Here is a 24,189-nt window from a genome sequence, read left to right as displayed (position 1 = left end):
CTCAAATATTTTCCAAGAAAGACTGCTCAGTTTTCTCTTGCCCTTCTGAAGTCAGGCGTATGCAGGTGATTCCACCAAATCTCACATTTTACTGGCCAGCATTTGCAAGGTGATGGTGTCAATTGGAGAATGCATCCTGTGACGCTTCCAAAGAGGCTCTGTTGTTCAGGAAGGATTTGTCAGAAAAATCACATCCGTTTCAGATACTCAAAGAGAAAAATCCCCACTGCACAGGTACCTCTGAAAAGCTTGGCCATAGGAGAATCTACATTTTACCACTGGAGCCATTTTTTCCCTTTGAAATGAAGTTACTGTCATGCTTTAGAAGTTAAATAACAGATATGAACGTATGTTGGAAGCTACACGGTAGGGCAAAAGATGGTGTATTTCTCTGAGAGACTCAGCCAGCTCCAGGGTAAAAGGCAGACAGAGCCACCTCACTGCAGAGTTCACTGAAGTGACTGATGGAAAGAGCTGCAGGTGCAGCTTTGCATCCCTTTCATAGCCCTGGACTGGAGGCTACTGCAAAAGCGTATATGAGTTGAAGCAAATCTTACAGGCCAAGACATTTTCCATACACTGACAGGCTCAAAACACTCAGGGTCTGACTCACCTGGTGCCTTCTGATTCCTCTGTCAAGGAGGAGCTCAGCATGAGACCAGCTTTTTATCTGTATCTTGAATCTTTATTTTTTCATGACTTAGAGACTTATTAAGTCTTTTTTTTTCCCCCGACAACAAAGGGAGACATTCTTAAAAGTCATAAAAGGGAAAACGAGCTGGTGCCTGTTGACGTGTGCTGCCAGCTTTCTCCCTCACATCGCAATGTATGGCTGCTTCCTCGGGGGCACACCCCTTGGTCCCTGTTCTTGCTGAGGCACAAGTAGGAGGCAGAGACACAGCTGACGTACAGGTCTTGGCAGGCCTGGACTGACTGCTTGCCATCCAAAATCTCCCCATCCTTTCTGAGTGCTGTGGTAAAGTACAAATGTGTCGCTGTGGATTTTTATTACCAGTGTACTGCTCCCGACTCCTGCTGGTGGAAGCCAGCCTGACGCCTGTGAAGGTGCTGTGGCTGTATTGATTGTCCCAGACAATGAACAGGCTCCCATTGCTCTCTGTAACTCCTCATCACAGAGAAATGCATTTCTTTAACCTCCGTGTTTCATTTTGCACGATTTCACTTGCTCCTGATGGAAATGAGGGGAGAGGTCTGACTGATGCGCGTCTTCTCCGGCAGGTTAAACTCTGCTATAGCAGGAACGCCAGTCACACTCTTCACGCAGATCTATAGACCTGTCCAGCCTCAAGCTTCAAGGGGAAGAGGTAAACCTGTGCCACGTCTTCCTGTGTCTGTCAAGAGCAGCATCACTGTAATTTAAGCTGTTTTTCCATTTGTCTTCCATATGAACACCAGCTGCAACAGCCTGACTCAAGGCTTAAATGCAGCGGTTTCAGCTTAGCTCAGCTGCCTTTGGGACAAGCTGTCAAAGGCCAAAGCCACAAGCAAACTTTTTTTTTTTTTTTTTTTTTTTTTTGCTTATTTTTGCAGTTTTCTACTTACGCCAATCAATAGAGCAAAGTCAAAGGCACCTGAAACTGTGCAAGGAGCTGGGGTGTATTTTGCTGGCTTGCTGCAAGTTGTCCCACACTTAGATCATGTGCAGGCAGCATCAGGACAGGGTTAGTGCGGCAGGCCGGCAGAGGATATTGCTTTCATCCTGTTTATGTGCCATGGCCTGGTCTCCTCGGGACAGAGAGCTTCCTCTGTGCTGTAGGATTGCCTGTTAGAATCAGGATGTTTGTTCCATTTCCCAGTGACGTGGGAATGGCCAGGACTAAACAGGGGACAGCTTAACAAAAAGGGGAGTTTGTTCATAGAGTGGGGAGTTTGTAGTTAGTTACAGCACACACCATCGCTCACTATAGCTGAAATCCAAGGTCGCTGGGTTTTTACTGGCAACAAACCACTCCTGAGATTGAAGATACACTGTCTTTTGTTGAATAAGGGCTGGTTTTTTTTGGAGTGCAGGTGTAATTTGTCTAGCTGTCCTGTGAAATGTAGCAGTTTTAAACGGAGTGGGCCCGTAAGGTATGAGGCCAAATCCTCAGCAGCTGTATATAACTGCTGCCCTGCCGAGGGGTGTTTTATACCCGCTGAGGATTCGGCCCATCTCGAACTATACCTCTGCGTGTTGCCTGCAAGGCTCACAGGGCACTTTATGTGCCTGTAGCTGTGACACTGGCCAAGCACAGCTGCTTTGGGAAGGCATCTTAATGTCAGTTGGTCCTCGTGTTCCTGTAATTCCCAGTACTGATCCCTCTGCCTTCTCTGCTCGAGCTACTCATGCCATGGAAGTCAGTAGCCTCCTTGTGCTCCTGCTGCTCCTGAGCTGCGACAGGGCCCACAGTTAGCAGCTGAGCATCAGCAGTCAGAGAGGCAGCAATGTAGCTCTGCTGGCTGGGTGGCTCCCAGCTCCGCACCCACTGCTGCGTGCTGCTCCCCCCTGATCTGCCTCCCTGCCTCTGCCCCCACCCCAAAATTGCAGGAGAGGCCTGGCTGGCTCTGAGCCCCACCGGGACCCAAAGCCGAGGCGTCCCCATGCTGTCCTGTGGGAGGCCCTGCAGGGGACACCCTCAGAACCTGTCTTTGGGAACACGGGAGCAGCTGCTGCTGGCGCTCGCCTTTCCCTTTAGGCCTGGACCGCTCATCCAGCCACTCAGCACACAGTGGGAAGGTTTTAAATAAGATTTTGGGGGTTCCCCCACACTCCCCCAAACCCCTCGCAGCTTGTGGAGCTGTACAAGGCCAGGCAGCCTTTTCCCACTGACTCCCACTGCTGGACTGGGGCTCTGACTTTGGGCACGTGGCTTCAGTCTCTGGGAGATGAGGTTTGCTGTCCAGCTCAGGGAGCTGCCACAATGCCTGGGAGGATGGTGCTGAGCCCAGCTGCAGCAGCAGGCTCTAAACTCTGCTGCTGAATACAAATACAGGCCTGGTGACAGGGGAATGTGCTGTGCCACTGCCTTTCGTGCTGCAAAGTCACCATGTCCTCGTGCTGTGTATGGAAGGGGCTGTCTCAGATGCCAAATCGCTGCTTGGCCAAAGGGGTCAGGAAAAGAAACATCTGTCCGATGTGCCAGGGGAAGCTGTGCTCACATTTTGCTGCGTTCAGTCCCCACCTACAGCAGTGAGGGTGAGGGATGGCTTTAGCGTTTGCAGCAGCTGTGTCCAGCACTGTTTGTTTGCTTTGTTTTCATCTCCCCTAGATATCACCCAGGCTATGCAGGAGATTGCCAGTGTAAAGCCCAGACAAAAAGCGCTGACAAAGAAAATTTTCAGGAAAAAGGAGATCATGTCTAAAGACATAACCGATGGGCTCTCGCCTGAAAAAACGTATGAAAGAACTCTGGAAGTTTTTGACCTTGACCAAGATCAGATGGAGTTCAGGCATGAAGGCTCGGTCACATGTGAACCTGGGCAGGAAGGATTAAAACTTGTTGAAAAAGAAATAGTCCCAGAGGATGTACCCGACGGAGCCCAGATAAGTAAAGCCTTTGATAAATTGTGTAACATTGTGAGGGAGAAAATAAGAGTTTACAAGCGACCAGAAGCTAAAATCGATTCCCATCCTAAAGGACGTTACGTGCTGGTAACTGGGGAGGGAGGCTATGAAGAACCTTGCTTCTTGTCCTCCTCCATCCCGGCTGGGGGAGGGATCACGGTTTCCACCAGCAATGGGAAGGTGACAATCAGTGGTGATGTGGAGCCCATACCAGAGCTGCCCGAGCCCACTGAGCCATCAGAAAAGAGGGATGTCTGTGAAAGGAGGGAAGAGTTTGAACCCCAAGATAAACTGAAAGAAGAAGAGAAAGAAGACATGTTTGAATGGGACAAAAGAAGAGGAAAAATTGAGCAAGTCACAAAGTATCCAGACATCTCTGAGCCTGAAACAACTCCTTCCCCAGGTCCCATAAGCCCAACAGAGCCAGGAGTCCTTCGAGAGACAGAGTATGACCGCGAAGATAAGCAGGACCTTCTCTTCAGGGAAGCAGGCTTGCCTGGCTCAATGAGCTATGAGAAGGTGGAGGTGGTGGAGTCCATCGAGAAGTTTTCCGATGACAGAATTCAGACGTATGAAGAGACAGCAATGATCGTGGAGACGATGATAGAGAAGACAAGCAAGAAGAAACCGGGTGACAAAGGCTCCTAAGTGACACTCATCCTCAGTAGTCAACTTGTCTGGCGTAGTTCTTAAATGATGTATTCTTTTTTCCTGACCGAATGATACAGTAGTGAGAGTTTTGCTGTTTGGTATGGACTAGATTGAGACTTTGATGGCAATCCTGTCTGATGTAGGCTCACCTTTGGTGTAACAACTGTGAGAACGCTCCAGGACGAGGAGCAGTAGGCACATTCTGTGCGACTTATTTTCATGATTAGGACAAGTTGAAATTAATTACCATTATTGAGTTGCCTGGCTTTCCAAAGTATCCAGGGCAGGTTGCCAGTGCATATTCCCCTACTGCTTCTCTAGCTGCCATACGATTCCTCCTCTCTCAGACAGCTGCAAATGTTAACTTGTGACATCTGGTTCCTTTAATAAAAGCTTTGCCTTCTACAGAAATACCCACTGCGGGTGTGTGTTGCCTTTACCATTGCACGCTAGGCTCTGCTATTAAAAGTTACCTGACTGGGTATGCAGGAGTCCTTCCAAAGGAGGAGCTGAAAACCTGACTTTTGTAACCTATTCCACACCTCTCTCATTTACAGTCTTTAACTAGAGGTGAGCTTGGCAGAATGCTCTTTTTGGGTATGAAGAAAAACTCTCCGTGTTTGACATAAGCTCTACTGCACATCTTCTCAGAATAAAATTTGAAGTTCCACCAAAGTAAAGCAAGGAAAACCCTTATAAAATACACTAAAAGCGTAATTTTTCTTTCACCAGCACAATTAAGGTATTTAAGATTGGCAAGCAGCTTTTAAGCAGACTGCAGACAATTTAAAAGACTGCATTTTGGTATTTTCTTGTTAGGCATTTCCTTGGACTGTAGCATTTTGCAGTTTAACTCTGCTATGTGAGCCTGTTGCATCCTAGTCACCTGCAGCACCACAGTGAACAACAAGTGGTGCCTTCCCATGTCGCCCTTCCTGGAGAAGCACAAAGCAGTACTTCTGTAACATCCTCCAGAGATCCTTGACTCAGGAAGAGAAAAAGAAGTCCCTGCAGATGTGCTCATGTAGAGCATGATTTAAAGCTCTGCTGCAGTAAATCATTTAGGCCTCGGCTTGACTTTAGGCTTAACAAAACCAACAAACCATTAAAGTGAAGTACCCATTGAAATGCTTTACTGGGTTGGCTCTGCACTTTTCCTTTTCCCATCCCAGCAGAGTTTTTAAAGTTTTATTTTCGAGCCCACTGCATTGTTAGGGCTTCCCTTTCTATCTCATTATGCCCGTCAGCTGGGGAGGAAAGAGCTGGCTAGCCTGAGCTCGTGACTTCTTGACTGTCTTCTCACAGCCAGTGAGACTTTCCTTCAATATTGTTATTTTCTCCTTAGTAACTTCCAGTGCAGGTTTAGTATCGCATCTGTTGTGGCTGTTCTGTCTGGTGAAATGGCACCTTATTCTTGAAACCAGGGACAGGTGATCCCACACAGTCACTTTTTTTTAAGTCAGGATTATTTTTGGATGCTGTTTTATTGAAAAGCTGTGGGAATAGATACCAGACATTTCTTGCTACAGGTTTTGGTGATCTTGAATTTCTTAGCACTGTAAATAACTGCGTAGAAGGGATTTATCAAAGCATGCACAGGCTGCACTCTGGTGAGCTGGGAGCAGCTGCTCAGCGTTACCCCTGCTGGAAGCAGGTTGTGACTACTGCAAGTACAAAGAAGTCTGCAGCAACAGGAAGCCTGGTTAATAATTCCGTAACAAAACAGGATGCAAACAGATTCATGCGGCATGTAGCCAGAACTGGGTAATCCCCAACCATCTTAATCTCACTGCAGTACAGAGAACTTAATGCTCAGAATATAAAAAATCCTTTAGTCGATGGAAAGGAAGCAATATTTCAGGAGAGCCTGAGTTAGGTACCACAGGTGTGACTATCCCCTGCCACTTCCAGCTGTTCCGTGCTGGCACACAGAGGTTTTTCTGATGCTCTTAAGCCCTGGTCAGTGGCTGCTCAGTGTAAAGGGGCTCCCACGGCGCAGGAGCTGGGCAGCATGTGGTGGTCCTGCACCAGCAACAACGCGGAGCTGCAGGACTCAAACCGAGCTGGTGCTTAGTGCGCCGCTGACAGCAGCCTCAGGGGAAATCAAGGACCACGAAGCTCTACGGCCTAAATGCTGATCAGATCGCTGGCCTGCCACATGCACGCACAGCAGTGGCCCAGTAGGGCAGCAGGTGATGGGCAGATTCTCATTGTGAAATACAGATGACAAGGATATAGAAAAGCACTAGTACACATTGTTGGCAGTGACAGTGCTGGCAGGGCTGTTAAATCTCCTGATAGGTGGATTAACCGCTGCTTTAAATGCAGATTCTCAAATACTAAAATGCTGAAGTGTAATGATGAAATACTTCTGAGCATCTGTTCAGTAAAGCCTGGGCTGAGGCACTGGTTAACACAGCCACGTTCCTGCCTCAGTGATAAGAGCTAGAAAAGGAGCCTCCCAGCCATCTTTTACTACTGCAGAAATAGTAAGAAATTATATTTCAAAAGCACACACACCCTGTACTATGGGATTATGTGTGTTTAAAAAGTATCCAAAAGTGTGGGTGGGAAGTAGGGAGGTAGAGGGAAACCAGTTTTTTTGTGTGTCTCAAAGTGCTCCAAACAGCAGAGAAAAGCACTGCTGTGGCAGGTCCTGTTGTTTCCTCAGGGCCTGAACTGCCATTGCTTATGAAACACGGTTCAAAAGATGTCACTGTCTGTCCTGAGCATCCATCCCCTTCCCCAGTGAGAGCAGCAATCCGGCAGCCGCACAGCCTCACACACTTGCAGAGCTTTCCCTGGAGCCTGGCCGAACCATGTAAGTAATGCCCAAGGCTCCTCCTAGCCTGCACCCATAATCTCCTGCATCCCACCACGTCACAGAGCTAACATAAAGCCTGTTACCATTCACGTACTGCTATCAGCTGGTTCGTAGGATCGTGTTTGTTTTCTTAGTCTCCAACATGGGACACAAATTTCCTTATCAGTATGAAAAGTGTAAAAAGCAGAGGGCTAGGAAGGCATCCCAACTGTATCAGCTTACCTCCCATGTACCTATGGGTAAGCAATGATGATAGGGCCTGCCAGTTTACAACAGCTCTTTATTTTACTCAGATTATAAAACATCATCACAGGGTGTTAGTTAAACAATATTCACCTGTTTCAAACCATGAGCTTCATTTTCCCCTTTATTATAAATACTAACAAATAACTCTATTTTCCATCAGCAATATCATAAAAACTTTGTCTAACTGGACATATTTTTTCAGCAATCCCCTGATGCAAAAATTCTGAGGAATTTGAAGTAGATCTCTATATTGTATATACACTTAACTTTATATATACTTATATCAAAACTCACCATTTCTGTTTATCGTTGTTGTGATCTTTCGCTTAATATAATAAGTCAACATTATGAAAATATGAACAACCATCTAGTTATTTTGTTGCTATATAAGATATTTAATGATGAAACAGCCTTGCAAAATCACATGAATGCAATGGAAAGGAATGTGCACATTCATTTAAGATTTCCACATGGACATTTCTGATTCCAAAACTTTTTCCACATTTTAGAAGTCCTTCAGTAGCTTCCAGTTCTCTCTGTTTCTTTGAACACATACACAAAAAGTAAGCGTGTGTATGTGTTATACATTACATACCATATGTAATTCTGTAGATATTTGTAAGCAAATATATGTAACATACTGTGAATATACATATTGTATGTAATATGGGGAGAGAGAGAGAGATACCACTGGGGTGTTCTATGCATTTAGACATACGGGAGTATGCATAAATAAATATATATGGTAAATTCTTCCCTCTGATCTGTACATGGTGCTCTTTCTGAGAATTCTGTGCCTTCCCTGAAAACCTGTTGAAGTCAGCGCAGTCCCTTTGGTTCCAAACAGCCACCAACAAACCTGTCCCCTCATTTAACTTCACAGAGTTTAGGGTTATGCCTCATGAGCTCCAGTTCATGGTTTGAAGTAGGCCTGTCTTGTCTTTTGGGTAATTTCTAAATCATCACGTTGAACATAGTTGGCACTATAATGTGTTTGAACAAATAACTAAGAGCATTTTTAAAATAAAATCATGCAGTGCCTGATTCATCTCCTGCTGAAATACCATTTATCCAAATGTGACTCCGTTGTCTTAATGGACTGCTGCATGTAACAAAGAACCTGTGAAAGGTGTGAGGCTGCTTGTCTTGGGTTTACAATGTAATTCACATAGACTTCAAGTAGGTTGAGCTGTTTATTTGCATTTGGATTTGTGAAGGAAAGAACAGGCCTTGTGAAAGGATAAAAGATGGATATTCACTTGAAATAACAGAATAAATTATACATTCTTCAATGAAATGTATGCACCATATAACCTTTGGGTTGCATTTTTGATTTGTTAGATAAATATTTACTTACTGAATACGTTTCTACCACAATGCACCTGATTACCCAGGAAAACTCTTATTAATAAAACACTTTAGATGAATACTCTGTATATTAAAAATACATAATAAAACTCTGAAACCAGTCACTGCTAAAAAGTAGATCTTGGATCCTCAAACATCTTAAGCACCTGCTTAAAATTAGTATTTGAGTAGGTTCACGGATTTTACTGTGAGTGCCTAAGCATTTGCAAAATCAAGACCCTTTATTATTCAAACGTTCAAATTGGGATCTCACACCTGAGAACATGTAGTGGTTGTTAGCATGAGGAATCCCCCTTGAGGGAACGTTATGTCTTGTGGCAATAGCCAGAGCAGACTCCATGGGCAGGAGAGACTGAATTTACTCACATATGAGAAGTGAAGATGGGACTGACTCTTTAAATGCCAAAGAGCAATGATTACTGACAAATCTTCCCAAACACACTACATTTTATTTCCCAAGAAGGCCAACTTTGCATTACATGTAAATAATGTAGGCATATTTTTCTCCTTAAATATATTTGTATAACACAAAAATAACTTTTTTCTTTCTTTCTTTTTTTTTTTTCTTTTTAATGAAATCTGAATAAAAAATTGCTCTGGGACTGAAGCTGCATACTTCAAATTTTCCCACAGCAATTTACTGACAGCCAGGTTTGCAAACCCCAGAAAACAGGGGTCTGTGCTTTCCCTATGTGCTTATGCTGCTGTAAGATGGTATATTGATTTAAATTGCCAACATTAAAAACAAAAGCCAAAAGTAAACTAAACAAAAAAGAAACAAAAAAAGCTCTTGAAATTTGTGCTTCTAGAATGCCCTGACCCTGTTTGCAATGCACTTCTTGTCACCTGGCTTTAGCATCACCTGGCCTTCCTTATTGCATGCTCATTGAACCATTCTGCAGCTGAAGTGCTAGTGTGTATGTTGTGTAAGTGTATATACTAAAGAATGCTCTGAGAAGAATTAGTTTCTGCAAATTGGATGGGTAATTTTTCTTCATCTGTGGATTATTTCTTTTTATAGGGTCTAGTGCTACTTTGGTTGAACCCAGGGGGAAAGTCCCACTGAAGTCCATGATGCAAAAGGAGCTGTTAGACATTCAAAGACCTCTCCAGCCAACCAAACTCTTTGTGATTCCCTCTCTCACAATATTTTTTTAAATGCACCCATTATCACCAACTGCCAATGTTAAAATTCACTCTTTCTTTCTTTTTTTTTTTTTAATACAAACAACATGTATCACAAAAATATGAAGGGAAAAGCCATAAACGTGTTTGCAGGTATTACCTATTTGTATGACACAGAAGAAAAATCATTTACAGTCACAAACTGTACATAGTATTTGGTGGGGGACAATATATTCGTGGTTTAGAGTAAAAAAATGATTGCTTCAGTGGTAATTAAAATAATTATTGACAAGATATAAGACTTTAAAATCAAGAAAGTGTGATAATTTGGCTACAGAGACGATCATTGTAATATGTCTAACACAGAGGTTTGGATAGTAGAAAGGTGAATAGAGGGATCTGGGAAAGGAAAGACACCATCATGCAGAACAGACTAGTTCTTGCTCAGTATACTCTTCAGGCTTCTCTCCACTGCTTCGTCTAATTCTTCTTCCAGCTCTTCCTTCTTGGACATGGCCAGTTTGGACTGATAATCTTTTACTATTTGGTCTATATAGGGTGCGCTCTGGGTCCCATGCAGCATCAGTGTCCACTCCTTCAGCACGCCCCGCTGTGGCACACCGCCGACAAACCCAATCTCTAGGACCCAGGTGCCTCGGGGGTCTTCTCCCCAAGTGTGTGTGGTCATGAAAGGCCATTTGTCAAAACCCACCTTGGAGTCGTCATCCCTGGGACGCCGGCTCAGTAGAATGGATTTTGTTCCCATCGGCGAGGTCATGTTGATGTTGAGGTCTCCTCGCCTAGTTGAATTCACAGTTATAACTGCTTGGACGTGTTCAAGGTAACGGACAAAATTTTCCTTCCCCTCACAAGCATCAGTTGTAAGTGTGAGGAGCAGCTTGCCACTTGGTGGTATCTTTCTGCAGGTCAAAAGATAATGAAGCAAATGAAAAGGATATATGCAGCATGACGTGAGTTATTCTAAAACCACTCTTCTGGTGCCTCACAGAAAAACCTGTACTAGCTTCCTTATTAATACATGGAAAGGTAAGGAAATAATAGCTGCAAACTTAGCCAGAAAGAAAATACTCTCATTTTAGAAAATGGTATTAAAACTGTAATTTGGAAATACATTATGAAATGTACACCTACACAGTGAGAGAAGGAATACAATTAAGAAGCATATGCTGCTATTTGAGAAATGCTAACATATATTTAATAGCTGCCTCTACCGATCACTGCTATATTGGGTAATTGCACAATTACGTCTATGGCCGATTAACGAGCCGCGGGTGGTTGTGTCAGTCACCTTAAAGGACGGCAGCAAATGACTCTGGAGTCTCAAGAGCCAGCTGCACGGATTTTCAGTGCAGTCATATTCAAGTCTGGATCCTTTCTCTGATTTGGAAACTGACTCTAAGGTTGGATCCTACTTCCAGCTCATTTGGAAAATATTTTTTTCCACGAAGATTGCTGTCCTTAAACTGCTCCCATACAGGAACACAGAGGAGAAAAGGTCGCGCTTGTTTCCTGAGCTCCCGGAGTGCTAAACCTTGAGTCACAAATCTCCTGGTTGTAAGAAGTCAGTCCTGAGGAAGGTGAACTCAGTGAAGTACCATTGTCCATGTGAGGGTGGACAGAAGAATTGTACCAAGAAGCATACCAGATCCCCAGATGGCACATAGGCTCAGTCCTGCAACGTTTATTGTGCAAGGACTCTGTCACCTAGCAGAAGGCAGACCCCTGACATCAACACACGGAGCTCGTTTGCTGGCGAGCTGCAGGCACGGAGGATACACGGCCTGGCAGCTCCCTTGCAAGAGCATCAGGCTGCCTCCTGCCCGCTCTGTGGAGTCGCAGCTGGGAATGAATGAACGGTCTCAGCAGCAGCTGTCAGCATGGTTAGTGCCATACTTGAAAGGACCAACATTACCCCGGCCTGTGCTCAGGGCTCCCCACGTGCCGGGCAGGCAGCAGCATCGCCCCAGCACGCCTCCAGCGCTGCCAGAAGAGGCGAGAGCGTGCTGGGGGAGAGCACATTTCTCCGATGCCTTCCCAGCTCTTGCAGCTGAGATCTGGGCAGCCCTGCTCAGGGCCCCGCGCAGCCCTGAGGATGCTGGTGCCTGGCCCACGTACTTCAATTACTCCAGTGACATTTTACTACCGCTCCCGGTGCTCACGGCGTCTCTGTGCAAAACCTAGGTTTTGCAGTAAAATGAGGAAGAGTGTCCCTTTTTAAAAGGGTGTCCCCTTTTAAGGTACACCGGCCTGACTGTGTTAATGGAACGCCTTCTCTTCACAAGAAATTTGAGTATAAATCAAACCTTTCCCTTTGCTACTGAAATAGTGAAGTCTTAAGAGAGCAGTGAGTGTTTCATTCAAGCCTCATTTCCAGGAATTCTGTTCTTCCTGAGGCGAGCTCCGGGTATTGCTCAGTGCATTGGTAATTAGCTCAGGCCTGTCTCAGCTTTGCTTTCATAGGATATAGGCTTCTTGGGAATACTTGCAGCATAAAAAGACATTCACACCCAGATCCTCAAGGCATGTAAACACTTATCTTACACTGAAAAGAAACAAAAGGTGTTGTTCTGAATTTAAGGATGCCCTGTTGCAGAAGCTGGTTTAACGTAAATATTGTATAGCTAAAGTATTTGAACACATCAGTACAATACCCTCAAGATACATTTTGTGTCCTGCAGCACAAGAATATTGCACTACATGCCAGCCAGAGGTGAAGGATGTAATCTCACAGTTGCCATATGCTTGAAATTTCTCTGCATGGGAAGCAGCATCCTCAAAACAATCTGAGTTGGCATCGTCTCACAGCTATCTCACACAAGGGACAGCGCGTTGTTAAACAATGCTTCATTCTGAGAATTGTGGTAAGTGCTTTGTATCTCCTGCAGTGAATGAAAGAGGACCCCATAGTGCGAGTCTTTTCTATCTATCAACAACAAAATATCAAACAAATAGGAGAACGTGCAGTGTTACCACTCCATCTGCTTTGCAGACAGCCCGACAGCTTCTCTCCATCTTTATGAGGGCTGCAGTGCAAAGTTAGCTCACTGAAACACGTGAGAAAAGGCTTGCTCCTTTTGCCCCTTTCCTATTAACTAGAATACAGTGCTCTCTGCTTCACTGGAATAATTACTCTAGGCCAGGTGAAATTTCCCAAAAGAAACTAAAAGAACAAGGGGGTGGGGGAGCCAGCCACAAAAGGAGCAGAAGATGGGTTTTCCACCCTTGGGTACCGCTGCCCAGTTATGCCGTGTGTGTTTGCCTTCACATGGAGCATAGGACCCAGCTTCAGAGATGAGCAGGGGGAGCTAACTGCCTGCCAGAAGCTCGCTCCTGTGCCTCTGTTCCACAGCTAATGAGCTATCACTGATTTAATCATCTTTGTATTTCCCTGGGCCAGCCACAATCATAAGGTTTGTCCTTTTTTTTTTTTTTCTTTTTGCCGACCTAACAAAAATCCCTTCTCAGGGAAAGTTCCCGTTGCTAACAAGTGATTCTGCAGGCAGCAGAGACATACTGCACTTTCAGTACTGATTCCCCCAGCACTCTGCATGTTCCAGGCTCTAGGTAATTTCCTGCCCTGCTTCTGCCAATCAACTTTGCTGCTGTGGCACACACCTCTCTGCCACTATTCACTTACCCAAGTATATAGGGAAAATATACATTTATATATACAAATATATTTAGCTATATAAATACATACAGAATGCATACAGTAAATGTTGCTGCCGCAAGACCAAACTGAAAAAATAAATCAATTGTTTATGGCAAAAATGGAGAGTTTTTATTTCCAGAAAATCTCTGGAGATACTAAAACTTCAACAGTTTTATTTACAGTGCAGTTCAAAAGATGTAAATTTGCAAATCATGTTCATTATCTGCTGTCATTTGCTTGGGCGGACATAAATACTATAGCAGCACCATTAATGTATAGATGTATCACATATAGGGGCTCACCCATACCGAGTGCACACTTAAGCCTTTACTGCAGTATCATTAGGAGGTTTCAGCAGGGACTGACTTGGTTGGAATAACTTCGCTGCTGTTGTACGCTTTTAAAATCTCATCCTTACCTATGTCTGTGCTCTTCTAGGCGCTGCTCTCAAAAGACACCAATACAAGCCAGCGTACTGCTCAACTCGAGTTTTTGGGGCAGCCACAGCTCTAGGGGAGCCTTACCGCAGCGCCAGGTATTTGGGACAGAGGAAATGCTCTGCCATCACCCAGGGAAAGCAGCTCTTCGGAACATGCCACGACCTTTTCTATCCAGTACTCCAATCTGTTCCCAGCAAGCCTCAACCACACTGCCTAATGCATGCAGTCAAACCTTCATAATGAAATTCTCCCTCTAGCGTGATCTCCATTTCTAAAAATGGGGCCACACTGAGATAAATGAAATGCCTTGTCTTCGCAAACACCATCAGTCGGCACTTAAATTAGGAATAAACTAGAGAGAGCTCAAATTCAGCCTCAGTACCCTCTCATTTGTCTCCTACCTGTAAGCACATGTAGGCCATGTCAATTAAAACTCAGATTTCACCTGGAGAACCTTGGATCCTGCAAATACAAACCCATCTGGGGGTTGGGAGTGAACTTAGTCTTTTCCTGGCTGAGCTATCTACTAGGGCAGCATTTAGATTTGATTTCTTCTTCCAATAGAATAATGATGCTTTCAAAAATGGCACTGAAACGTCAAATTTCAAATGTTAAAGACATAAATTGGCCATTATTAGGTTAGTATTTCAAACAATTAAATTGAACTATAGCTGTTGTAGTTAATTAGTATTAATTCATTCACTTGTTGACTCATTCACTTTAGCACACAAAGGTAATCAGAAAATAATTTGACTACCTAGCCTGCATTAATGATTTGAAGAACATAAACCAAACACAGTTAAATGAGGTAATGTTGAAACTGAATCACTGCTACCTGTAGATGACTGTTTCAGTCTTCTGGAGATAAAACTGTCTACTGGAATTGGTCACAAGGAGATATGACCTGGCTGACGGATATTTCATGTGGCAGCAGTTTATGTAATTTACGGTGCCAGCTTCTCGGGTTTTCCCTCATGCACAGGCTGTTTATTGACACAAACTGTGGCACAAACACACCTGTAAGTACTTAGGAGAAATGGATGCTGATATTAGCACTACTGGCACTCGCAGTGACGCTACAGATCAGCTGTCCTATGCGCCCAGTTTTCCTCCAGCAAGCCAGGAATTGAAAGATCATGTCATTCATTTTATCAGCTTACTGAAATATCTACAATGCTACTTATAATGTTAAGTTTTCTTAGAATAAAGTGTTCATTATGTTTCTCTGATTATCTTGTTCTTTGTCAAGATATTTGCCTGCCTGCAGTCTCTCCGGTGCTGGCAAGAGATGAACCACAAAGACTAGACTATGCACTTACTCAGGCTCCTGTATTGACCCCCCAACACAGTGGAATCGCTCGGGAACGGTCTTCCAGTCTTTTGCCATCTTAACCATTGCTCCTGCATCTAGGACACCGTAGCCAAACAAGTGGTTGAATTCCAGCCCAACGCCATTTCTGCGCCACTGATGAACTTCATCGTGAAGCTGGTTCCTTTTGGAGGTGAGGACTGTCAGATGCTGCATGTCTCTCCATGTCAGATCCAAGCTGTGGAAGAGTAGCATGTCAACAGTACAGTACCCACAGATATTAAAGAAACACAGTGTGTTGGAGTAGGCCCTTTGGTAAAAATTGCTTCTGTGAGTCACACATAAATTGTTTCTACATACATATCAATAACAAGCTTCTGATGATTTCAGTGGGAAGAAGAATAGGTTTTAATTGTGTAGCACTTCCCCAAAATTACAAAGTCATTTCTGACAGCAACTGCTTTCAACTACACGTTAAATATCTATCGTGCAATTTTTAAGCTAATAAAATGGGAGGGATATTATAGGAGACGATGAAAATAATACAAAAAGAAAAGGATGATGACACAGTTTAGTCTAACCTTCCTCTTAGATCTTGCCCTCTTTTCCTTGCCTGCTCCTCCTGCTTTCCCCATGGACCTTCCAAGGGTCACCCAGAGAAGCTCTGATCAGATAAAGATGGCGAGCTATAACAACGAAGTCTTGCTAATTTCAGCAGACTATGAATATGGGCTGTGGGGGGCTGTGGGTTTGCACCGTGAGGTATGATGGAGGTTTGTCACCGGTGATATACTAGCACGGATGGAGGCAGTTAACGTTTGTCTAGATTCCATGATCATCCTTCATCATCGGCTCTTGTCTTCCTAGATTTGCAGTGATTATGATGACAGGAAGGGCACTTGCAAGTTTTTTTCTGGAAGCTTTAGCACTGACATTGTAATTCTACATAACTAAAGCTATTCCAGTTGTTTTATGATGAACTCTTTCAACATTACAATGTGTCTGATTCAAACCATCAGCCCCAAAGGATCAGTTTTTCAGCTTTCTGTGCACCAAGTAATAAGCACGTGCGCATGCTTAACGTACACCAGAATAGCCAATTCCTTTAATTTCTTTGAGGTGACACAAGGTAGCTGAAAACCAGAGATCACTTGCATCATTCTTAGTGAAACCCTTTAAGAGTTGCTCTGTGCCTTAAAACTGTACTTTCCATTTCACAGATGAGCTAGTTTTTAGAGACAGTCAGATATATATGAGCTGGGAAACATTGCAGGCAAGAGGGAAATAGTTAGCCACCCCTGCCAAGGGCACTGCAACTCATCCAGGGAAACCCTGCACAGCACAGCAGAGGAGCAATAGAGTCAGGATGGAAGGAGAGAGGAGACACTGACAGTTCTTTGTCTTTTTCTTTTCTGTCTTCTCAGCAAAGGCTAGAGAACCAATTTCAGACTAAAAGTTAGACTAATTTTTACTTGTGATTTCTGCTTGTTTGGCAAGATTTATTAAGGTCTTCATGGACCCCCCAAAAGAAGAGGAGTGATAGTTAGCACTGAGATAACAGGGTAGTAGTCCAGGTTAAACATGCAGTGGTCGGAAAATTCATTAAGTCTTCATATTTTTATGACCATGTTAATTTATTACCCTGTGGCTGTCCCACTAAATAGATTTGATAGTAGAAGGATTGATCATCCGAAGTTGAACACCTGGCATGTTTGTTTGATGTGCATAAAACCTGAAAAATGAGACTTGGTCCAAGTCACGTTCTGAGCACAATTGCTCTGCTAACGGTATAAACCTTGTCTCCTCTGCTAAATCTTCATTCTTCTACATACAGCTGAAGAAACCTATGTACACAGTGTTCAGTTTGTGCCAAGATTACAGCAACTGAAGCTGTATAGCTGAGCAAATGTTGTCTCACTTCATAAAACAGCTTAACACAAAGTAAAAAGCTGGTGTAGGTTATTTTAAGAAAACCTTTTCCTCATCATTAAAAAAGATGATGAACAAGAGGTCTCCAATGTCGTGAATAGCATGGAGAAGGTAAACGGACAATGGACATTTATTCTCTCACATAACGCAGCAATTATGTAGCACAAAAGCAAATTGCCAGCGATGGGGTGAGAATCAACAAAGGAAGCATTCCTCACTGCTGCCAAAAAATATTATTACTGTGGAATTGATTGCCACTGGATGATACAGGTGCCAAATACACAGACAATATGAAAAAGAATTGGACAAATTCAAGAAGGATAAATCTGCTCGCGGCTGTTAAAACGGGATAGGCTGACTGCTCCCTTTCCAAACAACTGATTGCCAAAACTGCTTGGTGAAAGATCACTCTTAATCCCCGTTTGGTATTGTCGCCCCTCAGCACGAGGAACACAATGAACTCCCACAGATACGTTTGTACATTTTTGTAAGCTGGGCATTCCCCACTGGGCATGTGAAGAAACAACACAACCCGTCCTTCAGACAGGGAGAAGACAAACCCCTGGAAGCTGTGGATGTAGAGGATGGGCAGAGGGAAGTCAGCCAGCACATAGACGCCTGGTGTAAGGCTCTGGCAGGGCTGTAGCTCCATCTGTAAGTTACCAGCCGTGTTTCTGCTGTTTCAGGCAGCTTGTCAGCTGCTTGTTCTACCGGCTGTGCCACAGCCAGCTTACACGATGAACAACGTTAAACAAACCCTGGGCCCCCTCCTCTCTAGAGCTCCCAAGGAATTTCTTAACAGCATACTTAGCCTCCAGGGCCAAGGCGAACACTCCGGCTGCTTCAGGGGCAGCTGCAGACGTTCCTGAGTGACGCAGGGTGCAGTTGCCATACAAGTCTGTGGTAGCCTGCAATGATATTAGACTTAATTAATGAAACCAGCTAGGCCTTTGTCCTTGCAGCTACAGACCCAGAAAAACATAGAAAGTGGAGTTTGTGTCCTTGTCCTTCAGATGAATTGTGTATTTGTTCCCAGGATCTGTTTTCTTCTTTAGACTTGTGTATAAATTTGAAAACACGGTGAGAGACAGTTACAGAAGGTGGGAATGCAAGAATAAATTACGATGTAGGAAAACAATGTTCATTGTCGCTTAGGACTCATAAACTAATATAGATATCATTTAATTCCTATAAACATGGTTTAACCAAAGCCCTTACATTTCCCCGTGGTTATCATGCAAGTTGGAAACTAGAATTGTTAACAGCACTGAGATGGCTAACATTAGTGCAAGTCCAAAGCCAGGACCAGTAACAGGTTGCTACCTTCTATGCAGATTAGTCACTACGAGAGACCTGAGGGAAACCTTACAAGTGAATTTTCTGGTGATTAAATTAAAAAGGTGCCACAGATCGTTCCAGCTGACACCAGCACAGTGCTGATACCACAACAGAAACCAGTATTTTTTCTTCTGCTGCTGCACATGGGCCTTTAGGATGCTGCAATGGACAAAGTCTCTGTGGTTTGAGACAGGCCACGCAAAATGTATAGCTGCCTTTGGCAAGGGCTGACCTTGAGTTACCACCCTTCCATTTGTCACTCTGAATTGGACTATGTCCTTGCTAGTGTGGAGGTGCTGAAGAGCAGTGATCAGTCCAGTGGAAGAGAATCTCAGTTACACTCAAACACTGCCTGTTTTCCAGTAGTAACTACAGCCCCTAAAAGGACTTGAGCATGATTCTCCACGCTGCTCTCCCTGTGAGAGTGTACCTCTGAGGGTAATCTGAACCTCCACGTTTCCTCTGTAGGTGACTGAGTGTCTGTCTGCTCTGTGCAGCTTCCAGTGCAGCAGAAGTCTGGTTTGTGACTGCTCTGCCAGCACAATTAAGGATGATTTCAGATGTCAATGCTTTTCATTTAGATTTTTACAGAGACCTTTTATCACACTGTCTTCTGGAAAGAGGGCAATTGAACTTTTAAATCAGGTTTCTGATAAAGAACCAACAATATGAAGCTCTAAGATACGGAAGATCATTGCTGTCCTCAACGTTAATCCCACATCTCCTCAGCTGACAGTCCTGGCACGATCACGTACTGCAGATGAGAAAATATCCATCTCAACAAAGGACCATCTGCTGCTCCAAAGCAGACAGGGTTGTAATGGGTCGTGGGAGTGCAAAAAGACAGCAGCGACAGGACAATAATATCTGGACTCACCACACCAGCCTCCGGATTTCTCTTCCTCCCATTACTAAAGGTGGAGGCTAGGGTTGAAGAGCAGCTTTCATCATACAGAGCTGTCCGTCCGTCATTTATAGCGGAATTGATGGAGATTGTCCACATGCTTGATGCATAACCATCACAGTTACAGTCATCGTAGCTGCCCCCATCTCCAGAAGCCCAGACATAGATGCTTCCTTTCCCACCCCGGCCCTGTGAAAAGGGAAAATTGACACTTTTAGGTTAAATTGCAAATAGGAAACAGCACCCACTTTGAACAGCACATTTAATTGTGAAGCTAGGCATCTCTAAAGGAGAAAACTGGTCCAAATAAAATATACATCAAGCTTAAGCTGAAATAAAATGGACTTCTACAGGTTATTAAATCTAGTTAACTGGCAGCCACAGCCAACTGTGCAACTTCATGCACACAGAGCGTTTCCATTTATCTCCTGTTTTTCTTGATGCCCTGAAGGCTTCTGTGCCAAATGCTAAGACATTTTATGGATTCATTAGCACTTATGTCAAGGCCTAAGTGCTATGAGGAAGGTGTTCTTTTAAAAGGGATATAGGTCATCTCAGGCACTAGGTTTGTAAAATCCAATTAGGTTTGGGCAATGGCTAAAAAAACCCTGCAAAACTGGCACCTTTTCCTCTCAATAGATTTTTCTCCATAGGTATCATTGACTCAGAGCTGTTTTTCTGGCAAACCAGCTTCTACCACTGAGTAGAAAATAAAGTTATGAGATCGTATGAATCATCTAGAGAAAGACAGCCTACTGAAACCACTGCAAAGTCCAGGGATAGATGTGAGAGAACAAAGTTGAAGGGCAGCTATAAAATCTCTGTTGGTTAAAGGAAAGGCATTTATGTCCTCTTCCTTACCTTCAGATAAAGAAGAAGTGGGAAGGGATCAACCAAGCTCCTTCTCATCCCATACTAAGAGAGAGGTAGAGGCTGCCTGGAAGAGTGCAGGACCTGAGAAGCCCAATACTTGGGAAAAGATCAGTGCCACTGAAAGCAAGGCTCGGGGCCCCCACCAATTCCAGCATGGCCACAGTTTTTCTCCCTGTGTTTTGACTAATGTAATCCAATGTTTACTTCCAACAGCATCACAAGGGTGCAAGGCCTCAATTTAACACTCTGTTTACACGTTGGGCAGAAAATGAGAAAAAATATCTTCTGGCCTCTTCGTTGTCCAGCAAGAGATGGAAATTAAGGAATACACAAACATAGCAACTTGCGAGGGTATTTTAATAGGGAACCTTTTCTGCAAGGAATTTAAATCAAATCTGAGCTCCCAGCAGTAGCCTCTATTTTTCATCATACCCCACTGAACAGAGCAACCTCATTATTTCAAGCATGTTAGTGAATTGCATTATAATCCATTGAATTGCACAGCAGGTTTGCTGCCACTGGGGTACATAACATCTCAGGACAGAGATTTTCATAATAAAGATGATAACTATGAAAAAGCCTTCTGAAATCAGCCTGAGAACTCCCACAAAGATCTGAGATCAATCATTTGTGTTCTAAGGCAAGAGGACACTGTTGCAAAAATACATAAAAACAAAGCAATTCCAGCAAATTATTAAAAAAAAGCAAAACAAACAAACAAAACACCCTGCATAAGGAAAACAGTTATGCCTTTTTCCCCCTTTTTATATATCCCATCTCATACTCTGACTGCGGTTATCTTACAGGGCCCAAATGTGGTCTCTGGACTTGCTTCCCAGGCTACATCACAAGCTTGCCGTCACAGCCCCCATCACAGCACCTTGCCACCATCTGTGTCTTTTGGACAGCCTCAGGGGCAGCTGGAGCACATTTCCGTCTGTCCCCAAAAGGCAGGCTGCTGCCCAGCACAGAAAGCAGGTGGCTGCAAGTGCCAGGAACAGGACGTTTGGCATGTTGTGGACCCGTTCTTTAACAACTCTTTCTTTCCAGGGAAGAAGGGAGATGAAACATGCCACTTTCATGCCATAAATTCACAGAAATAGTTTGGTGCCTGGCAGTTAGCCTCTGCCACATTCAGCATAGGAAAGCAGACTTGGCCCTGCCTGGCATATTGTCCCATGCTGCCAAAAGTGCCAAAGCATTACCCCCCATGGCTGGGGTTGATGGAAGAAAACAGGCAAAACAGATGTTGGAGGGGTCAGGTGGAATCCAGAGAGAAACGGAAATTTCGGCTTGAGTGGGGGGCAGGTTTTATGCATGCAATTAGTGTCATGGGAGAACGGTCTTGGGATATCATTCTAGAGCCGTCACATCCATGAGCATGGCTTAGTGTTTTGTTGTTGTTGTTGTTGTTGTTTGTTTTTTTTTTTTTTTTTTTTTTTTTTTTTAAAAAAAGTAATTTACCTCTTAATATTCTAATTTCAATTTCATTTCCCTCTTAGCCAGGAAGGACTGGAAAGAGAAGCAATCAAATGCTACTGGACTAAGCCGATGGCAGCCCATGTGCAATATATATTTGCAATAATGCTTAGGACTTGTTTGCTTACATTTCCCACTGCCAGACCCACAGGAGTTGGATAGCTTGCACAGGCAAAGTGTTTGTTGCCTGTCCTTAAGCATTGTTCCAAGTACAAAGCAGAAATACACGGTTTCAGGGCAAGTGAATTATCAATTCTCTGGATGGTATTTGTCTAAACCAGAAAAATCTCAGTGGGGTCAATTATGTGTCACATTTAAAGCCAGCTGAAAGCTCCTATTTGTATCTCAACCTTAAATGAACCTCAAAAGTGTCAGTGGTGTCACTCAACTTCATCTGCTGTACATTTAGACCAAAAACGACTGGAGAAGGTGCCAGTGATGTATGGTAGAAACACCAGAGGGAGTCTGCAGGAAGATTTAGGAAGAAGAGGGGAGGCTGCAAGATAAGATACATTTTAAAGAGAATCGTTCCTCCAGAATCCTGTTAAAACCTGCTCATTTCCCCCCAAATCAATGCAGAGCAGGCAGGCACACTTCTGAGCCATCTGAAGCTGTAATCACGCTCAGAGCTGAAAATGGATCTCAGTGCATTGAGGAGCAGCCCAAAAGAGGCCCACACCTCAACTTGCACTAAGCCAGAACTAAATCCTGGGCAAGGCTAAACGTTTGGAAAGTTGCAGACAGTACTGAGAAGCACTCTCTGCAGAAACAGCAGGCTTTCTATTTCCAGCGCTCTTCGTGGGATACGGTGCTACTGACAAAAAATATCCCTGTGAAACTTTATTGCCCATTTTCTCATCTTTTGAAGAGCATAATCCCAGTAAAACATCTTTACTTGATTATCTTGCAAAAGTGAGCTGGCAGGGGACTGCAGGCTAATTCATTTTAACTTGAGGTACATCTTGGACTCTTTTTTCCCTTGTTATTGTGTTCATTTGTCATGCTTGCTGGGCAAGTGCCTAAACCAGTGTTTCTCAGAGTTTTCATTCCTGGATCACACTTTCCAGATAAATACTGGTGGTATTTGACAAATAGATCTCCTCCAGCTTCCCTGACCTCTCCTGTCAAGGCTACAAGTGCTCATGTGAGTAACAACTGGGCCTCTAACAGGGCACAGACTCTGCTTTGGCTCCTCTCATTCGCTTCATCCAGAGCCTGGCCTCTGGGGTTGCTGAAACTGGATGGAAGGAACATTGTGGTCTTTCTGGCATGTTTCTGATGCAGACCCTTCTCTTTAGCCTGATCATCAGTCACGGATTGGGATCAGCACTAAGTTTCCAAGCAGGACGAGCATGAAAACACGGCACAGAGGCCTGCCACACATCATGGAGTGCCGTGCAGACAGAACTGCAGCAGGGCCATCCTGCGTGAACTGGCTGCTGCTGCTGGTGGCCCTTGGCTGGTCTGCCTCACCCCCGGGTGTTCGGTGAGGAGGGAGGACAGGCTGTTCTGGCAGCTTCTTCCTCCCCTTCTCCCTCTTAGTGGCCACACACTCGGCTGTTACGCAGAGGACGGCTGCTTGGAGCTGTGTTTCAGTCAGGCTTCCTCGTGCTTTCATCTCATATTTTGTTGACTTCAGTAGCTGGCTGACTGGTTTCTCCTAGCAGACTTCTAAAACTAATTGGGTCAAGTAATAATCACCCAAGTACAAAAGACTGTTGCGTATCAGATTGTCAAAGAACTGGGCCCTGTAATTGCCAAACCCTAACAAAATGCTTTATGTAATTTACTCCAGTCTTTATTAGGTCACAGAAGAGTACTAAACTCCCATCCACCAACCCCCAATTAATTGTGCAAATGTTAATACTTCCTTTGGCTAAAAATAATGCTTGAGCAATTTTCTCTGCCTAAATTACTGTTGAGACTGGATAGACTTCTGTTATCCAAGAGAAACGAATGGAAAAATACAGTTTTGGTGAAGAGAGACAGCAGGGAAATGGGGAGGGAACTTGAAAAATGTTGAGAAAAAAACTTTTAATAAAAAATAAAATAAATCAGCCTGCTCGAACATTTCTTCTTTCCCTTTAAAATTTGCTCTCTGACTTAAATTTGATCAGTTTCAGTAAAGCAAGCAAGAACTTGATGACCTGTGAAAATAAGCAAAATACTTCGAGCGAAATGCTCTGGCTTGGCCTAAACTAGACATGCCTTTTTGTTGGATCCTGGGCTGTGTACCACAAGTGATAATGCATAGCTCTAGTCCAGCAGTTCTGCAGGCATAATTCTGGTGCTGCTAACATAGGTAAAAACCAATCCCATCCTCTCTTCAGTAGTTCTGAGCTAGACTTTCAGTAGGAAAAAGATTTTAAACATACAATTTACTTTCCACCAGCAGCAGTGCTGGTCTCTCTGCGCAGACTTCCCAGTGTTTGTGATGTTTCCTGGCCTCACCGTTTCACCTGTGG

At 44.0% G+C, this 24,189-nt stretch overlaps 2 protein-coding genes across 6 annotated transcripts in view; one reads left to right on the top strand and one right to left on the bottom strand.

The window, feature by feature from the left end:
• BFSP1 (beaded filament structural protein 1) overlaps positions 1 to 9,523 on the top strand; it is a 76,414-nt gene extending 66,891 nt beyond the window's left edge. For 4 of the 5 annotated variants that reach the window (XM_084513453.1, XM_084513451.1, XM_084513450.1 and 1 more), the window contains 2 exons: positions 1,240 to 1,325; positions 3,270 to 9,523. In XM_084513453.1, coding sequence (XP_084369579.1) covers positions 1,240 to 1,325; positions 3,270 to 4,213 — 1,030 coding nt within the window. In that variant the 3' untranslated portion in view covers positions 4,214 to 9,523. The remainder of the gene's footprint in view (positions 1 to 1,239; positions 1,326 to 3,269) is intronic. The other variant, XR_014690980.1, reaches the window with a different exon arrangement.
• PCSK2 (proprotein convertase subtilisin/kexin type 2) overlaps positions 8,467 to 24,189 on the bottom strand; it is a 100,087-nt gene continuing 84,364 nt past the window's right edge. The window contains exons 9-12 of the mRNA XM_084513454.1: positions 19,346 to 19,561; positions 17,938 to 18,038; positions 15,212 to 15,439; positions 8,467 to 10,699 (exon numbers count right to left, since the gene is read on the bottom strand). Of these exons, the coding sequence (XP_084369580.1) occupies positions 10,213 to 10,699; positions 15,212 to 15,439; positions 17,938 to 18,038; positions 19,346 to 19,561 (1,032 nt within the window). The 3' untranslated portion in view covers positions 8,467 to 10,212. The remainder of the gene's footprint in view (positions 10,700 to 15,211; positions 15,440 to 17,937; positions 18,039 to 19,345; positions 19,562 to 24,189) is intronic.

The sequence above is a fragment of the Aythya ferina genome (genome assembly GCF_964211825.1).
Source record: "Aythya ferina genome assembly, chromosome: 3".
Lineage (NCBI taxonomy): Eukaryota > Metazoa > Chordata > Aves > Anseriformes > Anatidae > Aythya > Aythya ferina.
Note: the sequence above shows the minus strand (reverse complement) of the source record. Positions and strands in the feature narration are given on the sequence as shown.